At 44.0% G+C, this 15,118-nt stretch overlaps 1 protein-coding gene across 1 annotated transcript in view; it reads left to right on the top strand.

Moving 5' to 3' along the window:
* Nucleotides 1–8,908: 8,908 nt before the first annotated feature.
* Nucleotides 8,909–15,118, top strand: part of LOC139550736 (potassium voltage-gated channel subfamily B member 2-like) — a 28,826-nt gene continuing 22,616 nt past the window's right edge. The window contains exon 1 of the mRNA XM_071361846.1: nucleotides 8,909–12,223. Coding sequence (XP_071217947.1) covers nucleotides 11,645–12,223 — 579 coding nt within the window. The 5' untranslated portion in view covers nucleotides 8,909–11,644. The remainder of the gene's footprint in view (nucleotides 12,224–15,118) is intronic.

The raw sequence follows: 15,118 nt of genomic DNA, 5'->3' as shown, positions 1-15,118 counted from the left end.
CAAACTCAGAATGCTCACGAGCTATTTCAGCGATTGGCTGGTGGCGGCGGAATTGAGGGGGCAAGCAGTGTTACACAAATCCATACTACTGTCCTCTATTCAGTCTCTAGGCTTCATAAGAAACCAGAAAAAGCGCTGTCTGACTCATCTCAGCGCATTCTGTTTCTGGATCTCAAGCTAGGCTCACTCGCGTATCGTCCTTTTGTATCCCCATGGAGGTTGTCCGGGTTCTGGCTCTGCTTAGCCAAATCTCAACTGGGTCACAGTGCATTTTTGCCAGTGCCTATGCCTACTGGGGATGATGGTTTCTGTGATGGAACTCCGGGGCTGAGTGCTAGCTATTGAACGGGAAGCATCTCGCAGCCTAACCCTGTTGCTGCAAGCGTCCCTTTCAGGCCTATGGGCCATGGCCCAGTGGTGGGAACGGACCCTCTGCTATTGTCATGGGGCTCCCATGGGCTGAGTTGTATCCCGCAAGGTGATCACGACAGACACATCCCCAATAGGGTGGGGTGAGATGTACAAAGGCAACTCGATTCGGGGGGGTATGGGACCTTGTGGGGAGCGCACAGCATGTCAATTTCCCCCTGTTTTTGTAGGGCCGGCTTGTGCTGGTCAGAACTGACAATATGTCAGTGGTGGCGTGCATCAACAGATGGGGAGAGACTCTATCGCTCACCCTCCTAACCTTGGCTCGCTCCCTATTGCTGGGGAGCAGTGCGCACATGCTGTCCCCGGATGCCTTAACTCAGGTGCAGATATTTTATCCAGGTGGTACCTTCTCTCTCAGGAGTGGAGGCTCTCCAGGTATTAGACATTTTCGGCAAGGCCGACATAGATCTTACGCATCACGAAAAAATGTAGTGTCGTCTTTTTTCTCTCGTCTTTTTTCTCTCGATGAGGGACCCATTGGGAACGGATGCCCTGGCGCACCAGTGGCCTCGTACACTCCTTTACGCTTTTCAGTGGTTCTGATTCAGCCTACTTTGGAGTGGGTGCACCGGGAGGGCTTACCATTGATTATTGTGGCTCCCCGTTGGCCCATGCAGTCTTGGTTCGCAGAGATCATTCGCCTTTTAGTCGGGGATCCGTGGAAACTCCCATTGCGCAGGGACCTGATGTCCCAGGTGCCTGGGCAGGTTTGGCAAACAAGGACAGAGATTTGGTTCTTAGAGGCCTGGCCACTAAGATGGCCAATCTGATGGCTTGAGGTTTACCTCTGAATGTTATTGCTACCATTCAGTCTGCAATGCCAATCTTCAACAAGAGGGCTGTATGCATATAAGTGGCAAGTGTTTGAGTCTGGTGCCAAAATAAAGGACTTGTTCCTAAATATGTTGGGGACCTCCACGCATCATCCCATACACCTTTCCAGTACTCAGTTCGCCCAGGGCGACTCTAAGGTGACATTGCGTCCAAATGTGGCCTTCGCCTCAAAAGTCATGGCAATGTCCTACAGGTCCCTTTTCGCCTCCTCCTTTTGAGTCTGAAGAGAAACAGAGGTTAGATGCACTGGATTGTGGAGGCTATCTCATTGCCAAAAAGCAGCAAGGGGCAAGGGTTACCTAGCGGTGTACACGCTCACTCCACCAGGGGTCTAGCAGTGTCTTGGGCATTGTTTAAAGGGTTGACTATAGAAGATATTTGTGCTGCGGTGAGTTGGGCATCACCACACACTTTTGTGAGGTTTTATTGCTTGGATGTCACTGTTCCCAGTGTAGCCCACAGTGTGCTTACCCCTGGGACAGGGGAAAGTCACTAGGCAGCGCAGCGTTTGCGCAATACCCAGACAGCTGCATCTGGCGGGGTCAGGTCTGGGTGGTCTGCCATGGGCCATTTCATTTAGTATCCATTGGGGTCGGCTTGGGGCGTGACTATATTTCCCCATAGTATGTTGTACCGAAGTTGACTGACAGAAAAGGAACGTAAGATTATGACTATGACTACTGTTCCCGGAAGGAGGGAAACGAGGAACAACACCTGTTTGGCCCCGTACCGCCCGGTCCTGGGCTCGGTGAAGAGCTCGGTGAAAAGCAGTATTAAATTAAAGGAAGGAATCCGAATCTCATGCTTATAACATGTCGAAGGTGTTGCTTCCAGCAAGGCGCGGATTTCCTTGGCCTTGTCAGGCATGAATGTAGATCCTTAAAGAGAGAGAGAGTGCGCCTCCCCATAATATGTTGTACCTCATATCCCTCATTCAGGGAATAGTAGTTATAGTCATAATGTTATGTTTTTCCAGCATAGGCATACAGTATAGGCTACTACTAGCATAAAAACAGCACTGTTCCCCACGAAATGTGTGACATCTGACTGATAGTGGTTTTGGTTTTTGGTTTTGTTCTCTTCTTCTCTGTTGTTCTTGCTCTCAGAATGGCTCATTCTATGAAAAATATACAGTACCATTCAAAAGTTTGGGTTTTTCTTTATTTTTACTATTTTCTACATTGTAGAATAATAGTGAAGACATCGAAACTATGAAATAACGCATATGGAATCATGTAGTAACCAAAAAAAGTGTTAAACAAAATTGAAAGTAGCCACCCTTTGCCTTGATGACAGCTTTGCACACTCTTGACATTCTCTCAACCAGCTTCATGAGGAATGCTTTTCTAACAGTCTTTGTTTTATTTAACCAGGCAAGTCAGTTAAGAACATATCCTTATTTACAATGACAGCCTAAGAACAGTTGGTTAACTGTCTTGTTCTGGGGCAGAACGATAGATTTTTACCTTGTCAGCTCGGGGATTTGATCTTGCAACCTTTCGGTTACTGGCCCAATGTTCTAACCACTAGGCTACCTGCGCCCCATAGTCTTGAAGGAGTTCCCACATGTGCTGAGCATTTGTTAGCTGCTTTGCCTCCACTCTGCGGTCCAACTCATCCCAAACCATCTCAATTGGGTTGAGGTCGGGTGATTATGGAGGCCAGGTCATCTGATGTAGCACTACATCACTCTCCTTGGTCAAATAGCCCTTACACAGCCTGGAGGTGTGTTTTGGGTCATTGAAAAACAAATAATATTTTTTATTTTATTTTTTCACCTTTATTTAACCAGGTAGGCTAGTTGAGAACAAGTTCTCATTTACAACTGCGACCTGGCTAAGATTAAGCAAAGCAGTTTGACACATACAACAAGACAGAGTTACACATGGAATAAACAACATACAGTCAATAATACAATAGAAAAAAGTCTATATACAGTGTGTGCAAATGAGGTGATGAAGATAAGATAAGGGAGGTAAGGCAATAAATAGGCCATCGTGGCGAGGTAATTACGATATTGCAATTAAACACTGGAGTGATAGATGTGCAGAAGATGAGTGTGCAAGTAGAGATACTGGGGTGCAAAGGAGCAAAATAAATACAGTATGGGGATGAGGTAGTTAGATGGGCTATTTACAGATGGGCTATGTACAGATGGGCTATGTACAGATGGGGTATGTACAGATGGGCTATGTACAGGTGCAATGATCTGTGAGCTGCTCTGACAGCTAGTGCTTGAAGTTAGTGAGGGAGAAATGAGTCTCCAGCTTCAGTGATTTTTGCAATTCGTTCCAGTCATTGGCAGCAGAGAACTGGAAGGAAAGGCGGCCAAAATAGGAATTGGCTTTGGAGGTGACCAGTGAAATATACCTGCTGGAGCTCGTGCTGCGGGTGGGTGCTCTTATGGTGACCAGTGAACTGAGATAAGGCGGGGCTTTACCTAGCAAAGACTTTTAGATGACCTGGAGCCAGTGGGTTTGGTAACGAACATGAAGCGAGGGCCAGCCAAGGAGAGCATACAGGTCGCAGTGGTGGGTAATATATGGGGCTTTGGTGACAAAACGGATGGCACTGTGATAGACTGCATCCAATTTGCTGAGTAGAGTGTTGGAGGCTATTTTGTAAATGACATCGCCGAATTCGAGGATCAGTAGGATAGTCAGTTTTACGAGGGTATGTTTGGCAGCATGAGTGAAGGATGCTTTGTTGCGAAATAGCAAGCCGATTCTAGATTTAATTTTGGATTGGAGATGCTTAATGTGGGTCTGGAAGGAGAGTCTACAGTCTAGCCAGACACCTAGGTATTTGTAGTTGTCCACAAGTCAGAACCGTCCAGAGCAGTGATGCTGGACGGACGGGCAGGTGCGGGCAGCAATCGGTTGAAGAGCATGCGTTTAGTTTTACTTGCATTTAAGAGCAGTTGGAGGCCACGGAAGGAGAGTTGTATGGCATTGAAGCTCGTCTGGAAGTTAGTCAGCAGTGTCCAAAGAAGGGCCAGAAGTATACAGAATGGTGTCGTCTGCGTAGAGGTGGATCAGAGAATCAGACCCCAGCCACAGTCATAGACTGTTCTCTCTACTACCGCATGGCAAGCGGTACCCGGAGTGCCAAGTCTAGGACAAAAGGCTTCTCAACAGTTTTTACCCCCAAGCCATAAGACTCCTGAACAGGTGATCAACTGGCTACCTGGACTATTTGCATTGTGTGCCCCCCCCCCCCAACCCCTCGTTTTACGCTACTGCTACTCTCTGTTTATCATATATGCATAGTCACGTTAACTATACATTCATGTACATACTACCTCAATTGGGCCGACCAACCAGTGCTCCCGCACATTGGCTAACCGGGCTATCTGCATTGTGTCCCGCCACCTACCACCCGCCAATCCCTCTTTTACGCTACTGCTACTCTCTGTTCATCATATATGCATAGTCACTTTAACCATATCTACATGTATATACTACCTCAATCAGCCTGACTAACCGGTGTCTGTATGTAGCCTCGCTCCTTTTATAACCTCGCTACTGTATATAGCCTGTCTTTTAACTGTTGTTTTATTTCTTTACCTACCTATTGTTCACCTAATACCTTTTTTGAACAATTCGTTAGAGCCTGTAAGTAAGCATTTCACTGTAAGGTCTACACCTGTTGTATTCGGCGCACGTGGCAAATAAACTTGGATTTGATTTGAATCACCAGCAGCAAGAGCGACATCATTGATGTATACAGAGAAAAGAGTCGGCCTGAGAATTGAACCCTGTGGCACCCCCATAGAGACTGCCAGAGGTCCGGACAACAGGCCCTCCGATTTGACACACTGAACTCTATCAGAGAAGTAGTTGGTGAACCAGGCGAGGCAGTCATTTGAGAAACCAAGCCTGTTGAGTGTGCCGATAAGAATGTGGTGATTGACAGAGTCGAAAGCCTTGGCCAGGTCGATGAATACGGCTAAACAGTATTGGCTCTTATCGATGGCAGTTATGATATCGTTTAGGACCTTGAGCGTGGCTGAGGTGCACCCATGACCAGCTGGAAACCCGATTGCATAGCGGAGAAGGTGCGGTGGGATTCGAAATGGTTGGTGATCTGTTTGTTAACTTGGCTTTCGAAGACCTTAGAAAGGCAGGGTAGGATAGATATAGGTCTGTAGCAGTTTGGGTCTAGAGTGTCTCCCCCTTTGAAGAGGGGGATGACCGCGGTAGCTTTCCAATCTTTGGGGATCTCAGACGATACGAAAGAGAGTTTGAACAGGCTAGTAATAGGGGTTGCAACAATTTCGGCAGATCATTTTAGAAAGAGAGGGTCCAGATTGTCTAGCCCGGCTGATTTGTAGGTGTCCAGATTTTGCAGCTCTTTCAGAACATCAGCTATCTGCATTTGGGTGAAGGAGAAATGGGGAGGCTTGGGCGAGTTGCTGTGGGGGGTGCAGGGCAGTTGACCGGGGTTGGGGTAGCCAGGTGGAAAGCATGGCCAGCTGTAGAAAAATGCTTATTGAAATTCTCAATTATCGTAGATTTATCGGTGGTGACAGTGTTTTCTAGTTTTCTGGCAGCTGGGAGGAGGTGCTCTTTTTCTCCTTGGACTTTACAGTGTCCCAGAACTTTTTTTAGTTTGTGCTACAGGATGCAAATTTCTGTTTGAAAAAGGTAGCCTTAGCTTTCCTAACTGCCTGTGTATATTGGTTCCTAACTTCCATGAACAGTTGTATATCACGGGGGCTATTTGATGCTAATGCAGTATGCCACAGGATGTTTTGGTGCTGGTCAAGGGCAGTCAGGTCTGGAGTGAACCAAAGGCTATATCTGTTCCTGGTTCTAAATTTGTTGAATGGGACATGCTTATTTAAGATGGTGAGGAAGGCACTTTTAAAGAATAACCAGGCATCCTTTACTGACAGGATGAGGTCAATATCCTTCCAGGATACCCAGGCCAGGTCGATTGGAAAGGCCTGCTTGCTGAAGTGTTTTCAGGGAGCGTTTGACAGTGATGAGGGGTGGTCGTTTGACCGCAGACCCATTACGGATGCAGGCAATGAGGCAGTGATCGCTGAGATCTTAGTTGTAGACAGCAGAGGTGTATTTGGAGGGCAAGTTGGTTCAGATGATATCTATGAGGGTGACCGTGTTTACGGATTTGGGTTTGTACCTGGTAGGTTCATTGATCATTTGTGTGAGATTGAGGGCATCAAGCTTAGATTGTAGGATGGCCGGGGTGTTAAGCATGTTCCAGTTTAGGTCACCTAGCAGCATGAGCTCTGAAGATAGATGGGAGGCAATCAATTCACATATGGTGTCCATGGCACAGCTGGGGGCATAGGATGGTCTATAGCAAGCGGCAACGGTGAGAGACTTGTTTCTGGAAAGGCGGATTTTTAGAAGTAGAAGCTCAAATTGTTTGCAGGCTATCTCTGCAGGCTATCTCTGCAGTAGATTGCCACTCCAACCCAGTCATCACTTAAATCTGGCAGTTCTATCTTGTCGGAAAATGTTATAGTTAGGGATGGAAATTTCAGGGTTTTTGGTGGTCTTCCTAAGCCAGGATTCAGACACGGCTAGGACATCCGGGTTGGCAGAGTGTGCTAAAGCAGTGAATATAACAAACTTGGGGAGGAGGTTTCTAATGTTAACATGCATGAAACCAAGGCTTTTACGGTTACAGAAGTCAACAAATGAGAGCGCCTGGGGAATGGGAGTGGAGCTAGGCACTGCAGGGCCTGGAATAACCTCTACATCACCAGAGGAACAGAGGAGGAGTAGGATAAGGGTACGACTAAAGGCTATAAGAACTGGTCGTCTAGTACGTTCAGAACAGAGAGTAGAAGGAGCAGGTTTCTGGGCGCGATAGAATAGATTCAAGGCATAATGTTCAGACAAAGGTATGGTAGGATGAGAATAAAGTGGAGGTAAACCTAGGCATAGAGTGACAATGAGGGAGATAATTGTCCCACTAAGCACAAACTAGATGGGATGGTGTATCGCTGCAGAATGCTGTGGTAGCCATGCTGGTTAAGTGTGCCTTGAATTCAAAATAGACAGTGTAAACAGAAAAGCACCCCCACACCACCAAAGCACCCCCACACATCACACCTCCTTCTCCATGCTTCACGGTGGAAATCACACCTGCTGAGATCATCCGTTCACCTACTCTGCATCTCACAAAGACACTGCGGTTGGAACCAAAAATTGCAAATTTAGACTCATCAGACCAAAGGACAGATGTCCACCGGTCTAATGGCCATTGCTCGTGTTTCTTGGCCCAAACAAGAATCCTCTTCTTGTTGCTGTCCTTTAGTAGTGGTTTCTTTGCAGCAATTTGAGCATGAATGCCTGATTCACGCAGTCTCCTCTGAACAGTTGATGTTGAGGTGTGTCTGTTACTTGAACTCTGTGAATGTCACGCCCTGGCCATAGAGGTTTTTATTCTCTATTTTGGTTAGGCCAGGGTGTGACTAGGTTGGGCATTCTAGTTTCTTTATTTCTATGTTTTCTATTTCTTTGTTTTTGGCCGAGTGTGGTCCCCAATCAGAGGCAGCTGTCTATCGTTGTCTCTGATTGGGAATCATACTTAGGCAGTCCTTTTTCCCTCTTTCATTTGTGGGTAGTTATTTTCTGTTTAGTATCTGTTTACCTGACAGAACTGTTCGCTTTCGTTTTGTTACTTTGTTCAAGTGTTTTTGATATTAAATAAAATCATGAACACTTACCACGCTGCGCTTTGGTCCACTATTCCTTACGACAACGAGCGTTACAGTGAAGCATTTATTTGGGCTGCAATCTGAGGTTAACTCTAATGCACTTATCCTCTGCAGCAGAGGTAACTCTGGGTCTGTCATGACTTCCGCCGAAGTTGGTGCCCCTCCTTGTTCGGGCGGCGTTCGGCGCTCGTCGTCACCGGCTTTCTAGCTGCCACCGATCCATGTTTCTGTTTTCCATTTGTTATGTCTTGAGCGTTCACACCTGGTTCCCATTAAGTTATTATTATTTCCCTATTTAACCCTCTGGTTCCCATTATGTTTTGTGCGTGATTGTTCCTGGTTTGTGTTAGTCTTTTGTGTTAGGGTTTGTGATCCATGCGTGGATTTATTTCCTGATTATTTTCCCGAGTAAAGTTTGTTATTTTACTCAGTTCTGTGTCCTGCGCCTGACTCCGTTCTAACCTCTGCACAACTAACACCTGACAGGGTCTTCCTTTCCTGTGGTGGTCCTCATGAGAGCCAGTTTCATCATAGCGCTTGATGGTTTTTGCAACTGCACTTGAAGAAACTTTCAAAGTTCTAGACATTTTCCGGATTGACTGATCTTCATGTCTTAAAGTAAAGTAATGATGGACTGTTGTTTCTCTTTGCTTATTTGAGCTGTTCTTGCCATAATATGGACTTGATCTTTTACCAAATAGCGCTATCTGTTGTATACCATCCCAACCTTGTCACAACATAAATGATTGGCTCAAACACATAAAGGAAATAAATTCCACAAATTAACTTTTAACAAGGCACACCTGTTAATTGAAATGCATTCCGGGTGACTACCTCATGAAGCTGGTTGAGAGAATGCCAAGAGAGTGCAAAGCTGTCAAGGCAAAGGGTGTTTAACACTTTTTTGCTTACTACATGATTCCATATGTGTTATTTCATTGTTTTGATGTTTTCACTATTATCCTACAATGTAAAAAATAGTCAAAATAAAGAAACACCTTGGAATGAGTAGGTGTGTCCAAACTTTTGACATACTGTATATTTTTTTCTGATTTATCAATAGCCTAATACTTTATGCTTTATGTGTGTCTTCACCCCTGGTGGAGTGGGCGTGTACACTGCTAGGTAAATAGTTTAAAACAATGGCGTAATGTACGTCGTTTTTTGGGGTATCTGGGGTATCAGTTTTTTGGGGTATCTGTACTTTACTATACTATTTATATTTCTGACAACTTTTACTTCACTACATATCCAAATAAAAGTATGTATTTTTACTCCCTACGTTTTCCTTGACACCCAAAAGTACTCGTTACATTTTGAAGGCTTTGCAGGACAGGAAAATGGTTCCGATTCACGCACTTATCAAGAGAACGTGGTCATCTCTACTGCCTCTGATCTGGCGGACTCACTAAACACAATTGCATCGTTTGTAAATTAGATCTAAGTGTTGGAGTGTGCCCCGTGCTCAGTGTTGGAGTGGTGCCATCTGCTTTGCTTAATATAAGAACTTTGAAATGATTTATACTTTTACTTTTGATACTTAAGTATATTTATAACCAACTACTTTTAGACTTTTACTCAAGTAGTATTTTACTGGGTAACTTTTACTTTTGTAACTTTCTATCTATACTTTTACTGAAGTATAACAATTGGGTACTTTTTCCACCACTGTTTTAAAATAGCAATAAGGCACCTCGGGGTTTTGTGGTATATTGCCAATATACCAAGGCTACGGGCTGTATCCAGGCACAAAACACCAAGCACAAGTTGCGTCGTCGTCGTGCGTAAGAACAGCCGTTAGACTTGGTATTGTATTATTGGCCTTTTACCACACCCCCTCGGCCCGTATTGCTTAATTAACTACATGGGGACAGAAAGATATTATTTTCTGTTGTATTCTATTCAAAAAGTCGACATTTCTAACACAGACACGCATATTTTCATTCAACCACAACAGTGTTCCTTTCTTTTTTCTATCGAAGTCTTTTCAGAAAAACGTTGCATGCTTGACTAGCAGATGTGACTAGACACTAGACTAGAGCATTACAACATGCAGTCTTCCTCGTTGACAAATGTCTCGCACTGTGTAGAGTTCATAGAGGGCTTGTTCTCGTTGATCTGGAGCTGTCCTTGGTGATGTACAACTCAATCCAATTAGCTTTCACCTCTGGGCTGTGTTGCAGCCAGCGGGTGGAAAGAACGCTCACTCCTTTTAGTCGATCATGTGTGTCTTGCTATGCAGATAGCCCAATGGTGCGCTCATCCGTTTATTTTTACATGTTCGATATCCGAGGGCAACCTCTTTTACCATATCCCCATGGAGTGTGTGATCTGTAGTTTTACTACTGGTAGTAGTATTTCCTCACTACGAGGACGATATTTCTCTGTTTATTTCAAAAATTGATCAAGATATGTGGAAGACTCCAGTTACAGACGGCTTGCGGTACTAGTCTGATGGGAGGGTAGCCTAATCACGAATAACCTGCCTCTTCAATTCTTTTCGGGGGAGAGGAGTTTGGTTTGAAAGGTAAAGTGATACAAAAAGGTAGGACACGTATTGTTATTAGCCTATATTATACTGTTTGAAAAAAAATCTGAAATGTTCACCTTTCACGTTTTTATGAAATGTTGTTAAAAAATATATATATATATTTAGCCTATCTACAGGTCTGTTATTTAATGATAGATTGTGTAAAATCAAAAGAAAACATGTTAATAATAGCCTAAATGTGAAATAGATTGTTTGATTACAGTGAAATACAGGATCAGTCAGGATGTGATTATTGATAAGATGCTTGAAAAGTTAAGCTTACTGAATTAATATGGTATATTGTGTAATATAACCAATCATATATTGGTTCCATTTGATCTTCAAAGCAGTGTATTACATAAGTAACCTTGGGGTGATAAAGTACAACTATGTGACCTCTATCAGAATGTACCCTAGGCTATGATCATCAATCACAACCACAGCCTTATCAAGACCTACAGTATCAAGATGGAGTTGGGTACCATTTACCCTCCATGTGATACATCTACTGTAAGTTAGTGCCATAGAGCTTCCTGTATAAATAGCCTGGAGGCTATTATCAAGTCATGTACAGTAGCCTAGCTAAGTGTAATAGGCTAGCATACTTATAGTGGGATTTGTGGTTGTCTTTAGCCTACACAATCACATTAAAGCGTAGTCCTATAACCTTCAATGCTATAGAGCAACTGAATCCTTTTTTATTTTATAAAGAATAACTTTTCAGGGTAGTTCTGCAATACCTTGAGCTCACATCCCATTTATTGGATTGGCTATATTGTTCTTCAATCCTGGTCTTGGACCACAGGGTGTGTAGGATTTAAGGAGTAGCCCACTAAGGAGTTGAATTCAGTCTGGATTTTCTTGCTATACTAAGAGACCTGATAGAAATAGTCAAGGGTGTGATGATTACAAGCCTGCACACCCTGTGGGTCCCCACGATCAGGATAATGCATGCAGATGCACATTTGTCATCAACTAATGGGTAAATTAGTGTCCCTGTTTTTTGTGTTTTTTTTCTCTCAGTTGAAGCCATGGGGCAACCGGTTTGAAGTTTATCTCACATTCAAAGTTGGTGTGCCCATTCCTAACTGAGGGGTCAGTGGATTTGACCTGACCTTCTCCTGACCTATCAGAACACCTGAACTGTGACCATCATGGCGGAGAGAGCTGGCTTTGGGATCCCCAAAAGCAACTTACGTCCTGTAGGCTCACTCCCACCAGAGCCTATCGATATCATCCGCACCAAGGCCCGATCCAGAAGAGTCCGTATCAATGTTGGGGGTCTTGTCCACGAGGTCTTATGGAGGACACTGGACCGTCTTCCCAGGACCAGGCTGGGTAAACTCAGAGACTGCAATACCCACGAAACCTTAATGGAGATCTGCGATGATTACAGCTTGACTGATAACGAGTACTTCTTCGATAGGCACCCAGGAGCGTTCTCCTCCATTCTGAACTTTTACAGAACAGGGAAGCTGCACATGATGGAGGAGATGTGCGCCCTGTCCTTCGGCCAGGAGCTTGACTACTGGGGTATAGACGAGATCTACCTGGAGTCCTGCTGCCAGGCCCGGTACCACCAGAAGAAGGAGCAAATGAACGAGGAGTTGAGGAGGGAGGCTGAGTCTCTCAGAGAAAAGGATGGGGAGGAGCCGGAAGAAGGCTGCTGTCCAGACAAGAGACAGAAGCTGTGGGACCTCCTTGAGAAGCCTAGCTCTTCTCTTGCTGCTAAGGTAAGACCAAAGCATTGACCTGGGTTAAGTTTAGGCCTACTGACTGTGGGTCAGTCCAAATCCATCCAATCCCATGGTGTCATAGCTGATGCAGGAATCTCTCTAATTTATCAATTTAAACATAATTTATGATCTTGGATTTGCCTCATGGCAAACATCCTAAAGTGGCTGCTGTGAAGTAGTGGAGTACTATAGAGCCTATGCTCCTAACCCCTTTTCAACTCCAGCTCAGCTGCTGGAAAAACTCTGAATGAAGTAGATCTCAATATATCAGGAATTTGATATATGGAATTTGATCAGTTAGTTTTATTCACAGATCTTGTGTTCCACATTTAGTTTTTCTCTAGATACCTCCTTGCTTCCAACTCAGGAGGAGAGTATTGGGCCCCCAGCAGCTTAATCCTCCTTTAACCTATGAAGTAATCAGATAAGAAAGAACCCAGAAGATTATGGTGCATGTGTGATTAGTGCATACTGCTCTGTGTATTGTACAGATGATATGATACACTTCAAAATATATATTAATAATATCACACATATTGATACACAGTATTTTGCATCCTTAAATACATTTAGTTCATTTCAGTATAGGGTGATCAGTTGCTTAAAAAGGGATGAATATGAACTAGGGCACTAAATGCCTAGTGTTAGGTTAGGTATTATGGTTTGGTATTCATGTTCAAGTTAAATCAAATAACTATGTCTCCAGGACTAGGCTCTTATATGAATCTGTCTAATGTGGAATATTATTTTGCAGACAGCAACTTAATTTCTTGTCTTGCGTACACAATCCCAATGGTATACCATGTGTACTGTGCTTCCCAGAATTCAGGCCAAGGAAAGAGGAAAGTAGTCAACCCATTAGTAACAGCTTTAATGTGCATGCTTTTATCTTTTTTTTCTAGAGTGGGGAAGTATAATGCATTGTATTCCCACAATTGCACATTTGTCCTCTCTATGGGCAGAATCTAAAACATCTAATGGTTCACACAGATGCTAACCTCAAATGGTATATACAGTACAGGACGTTTTCTGAAGGACCATGCTGGAGTTTTATGGAGAGTAGTTGGGAGGGATAAGCAGAACATTTAGTTTTGCTATAAAACACAAGTGATACCGTCAAGCGCAGTGTGCAAGTTTTTAATTTCTTCAATAACATTTAGTCACCTAATTCTGGAGGAGGTGCAGTGTCTTATAGGAGTTTTAGGAGTAGGCCTGATAGGAAAGCGTTTTAGGAGGAGGTGGTGGAGGTAAGAGTACAGATGGTCAGGGGAACCCACTGTTGGCTCACACAAGTACTGGTCAGTCCTCATTATCCTGCCTCACTAAACTGTCAGGACACTCAACAGACTGCCAATTGGGCAATCCTTTTGATTTCACTTTGTCCCTGTGCAATATTTGAGCCACTATGAACATCATGTAATTCAAGCTGATGGGCTCCAAACCCTGAAACATGTACTCCTTCACATACCTGTACTATATTTACATTGAAACCTGACTGTCCAGAGATGGGTATAGTAGCACCAAACCAAATGTGTTTGTGAAATTAGCTTGGTGATTTGTAATGATAGAGTGAACAGTGAAGTAAGAAAGGGCATCCCTTACCCCCCCCCCTCCCCCCCTGACGGACACTTGGCTTGCAGAAGGAAGCATGGGGGTAGCACTAGCTAGCACATGGGGATTAGGGAGTGCTTAAAGCACAGAGGTGATCCCAGGGTGTGCTGCCCCCTATGACCTGAGAAAGACATGGAAAAGCAAAAGGCACAGGGAAGGACAGTGGCTGTGTGCACCGCCAACTCCTTCTAGGTGTGATATACTGGATGAGCGGCAATGGGTTGTACCTGGCCTGTCACAATAGTGCAGTATGTTATGGTTGGCTCCCAGTCAATCATATTTTGTGAGTCAGCACAATGACACAGTATCCACTCAAGCGCTTGTTATTACATCACCCACAACTGCTGACAGGAATGGAAAGGGGTCTTGCATTGACCATATCAAGTTACCTCACGGACTACTCTAGATGTCATAATTTTGTCAGGCTTCAATGGATGTTCATTACTGTAAAATGTTATTCCAGTTTATTACTTATAGTACAGTATTTGATTTGGTATATTTATCAAATCTACATTTGTATTATGGAATTATTGGAAACAACTTTACAACGGGTGTCAAAAATGTATTGTGTGATTTTCAATGATACAACCAAACATTAGACATTTTTGTGAATATGAGTAACTTCTTGACACAGAACATGTGAAACTTCCATGTGAGTGCTTACAGCTTGCTGTGTCCTGGGCATACTGGTCATCAACTCCTTCATTCTACACACCGTTCTTAAATATCTGTCAGTTTTAACATACTTTTATATGCTATAAAAGCCATCAGGAACTCATTCAGGTAGGCCTACTACATAATGGTATGTGTTCCTAGTTTTGCTGAGGCCTGGTTGTACGGCTCAGTACTGTAGGGAGTGATGGAAGTGAGACTTAATCTCCTTTGGGGGTTTTACCCTGGCTGCTTCTGCAAATAGACTGTTGCGAAGGCTGCACACCGTCTGGCTCACAGCGAGCTGGGTTTGCAATATGCCGGTCGGCCCGGGCAGGGGTCACGTAACAGGTAGAGCTGTTAATCAATTACTGGAGTTGGGTTTGCTGCTGCTATAAGATTAACAAATGAAGTACAGGTAGTCTCCTTCTCGCTTCATGATGAGTTCCTTCAGTACTTGTTGAATAGATACAGGTTGAGGGTCCCCTGGTTAATTTGAGTTAATGACTGTGAGATTGTGCAGATGGCAGGAGCTTTTTTCCTTATCACACTCAATTTACTCTTGAAGAATGCTTAAAAAGCTTGAGTTAGTTAAATTTGTCCATTTGGCAGGTTAGACAGAATGCTTGG

This window comes from Salvelinus alpinus, chromosome 23, assembly GCF_045679555.1.
Source record: "Salvelinus alpinus chromosome 23, SLU_Salpinus.1, whole genome shotgun sequence".
Taxonomy (NCBI): Eukaryota; Metazoa; Chordata; class Actinopteri; order Salmoniformes; family Salmonidae; genus Salvelinus; species Salvelinus alpinus.
Note: the sequence above shows the minus strand (reverse complement) of the source record. Positions and strands in the feature narration are given on the sequence as shown.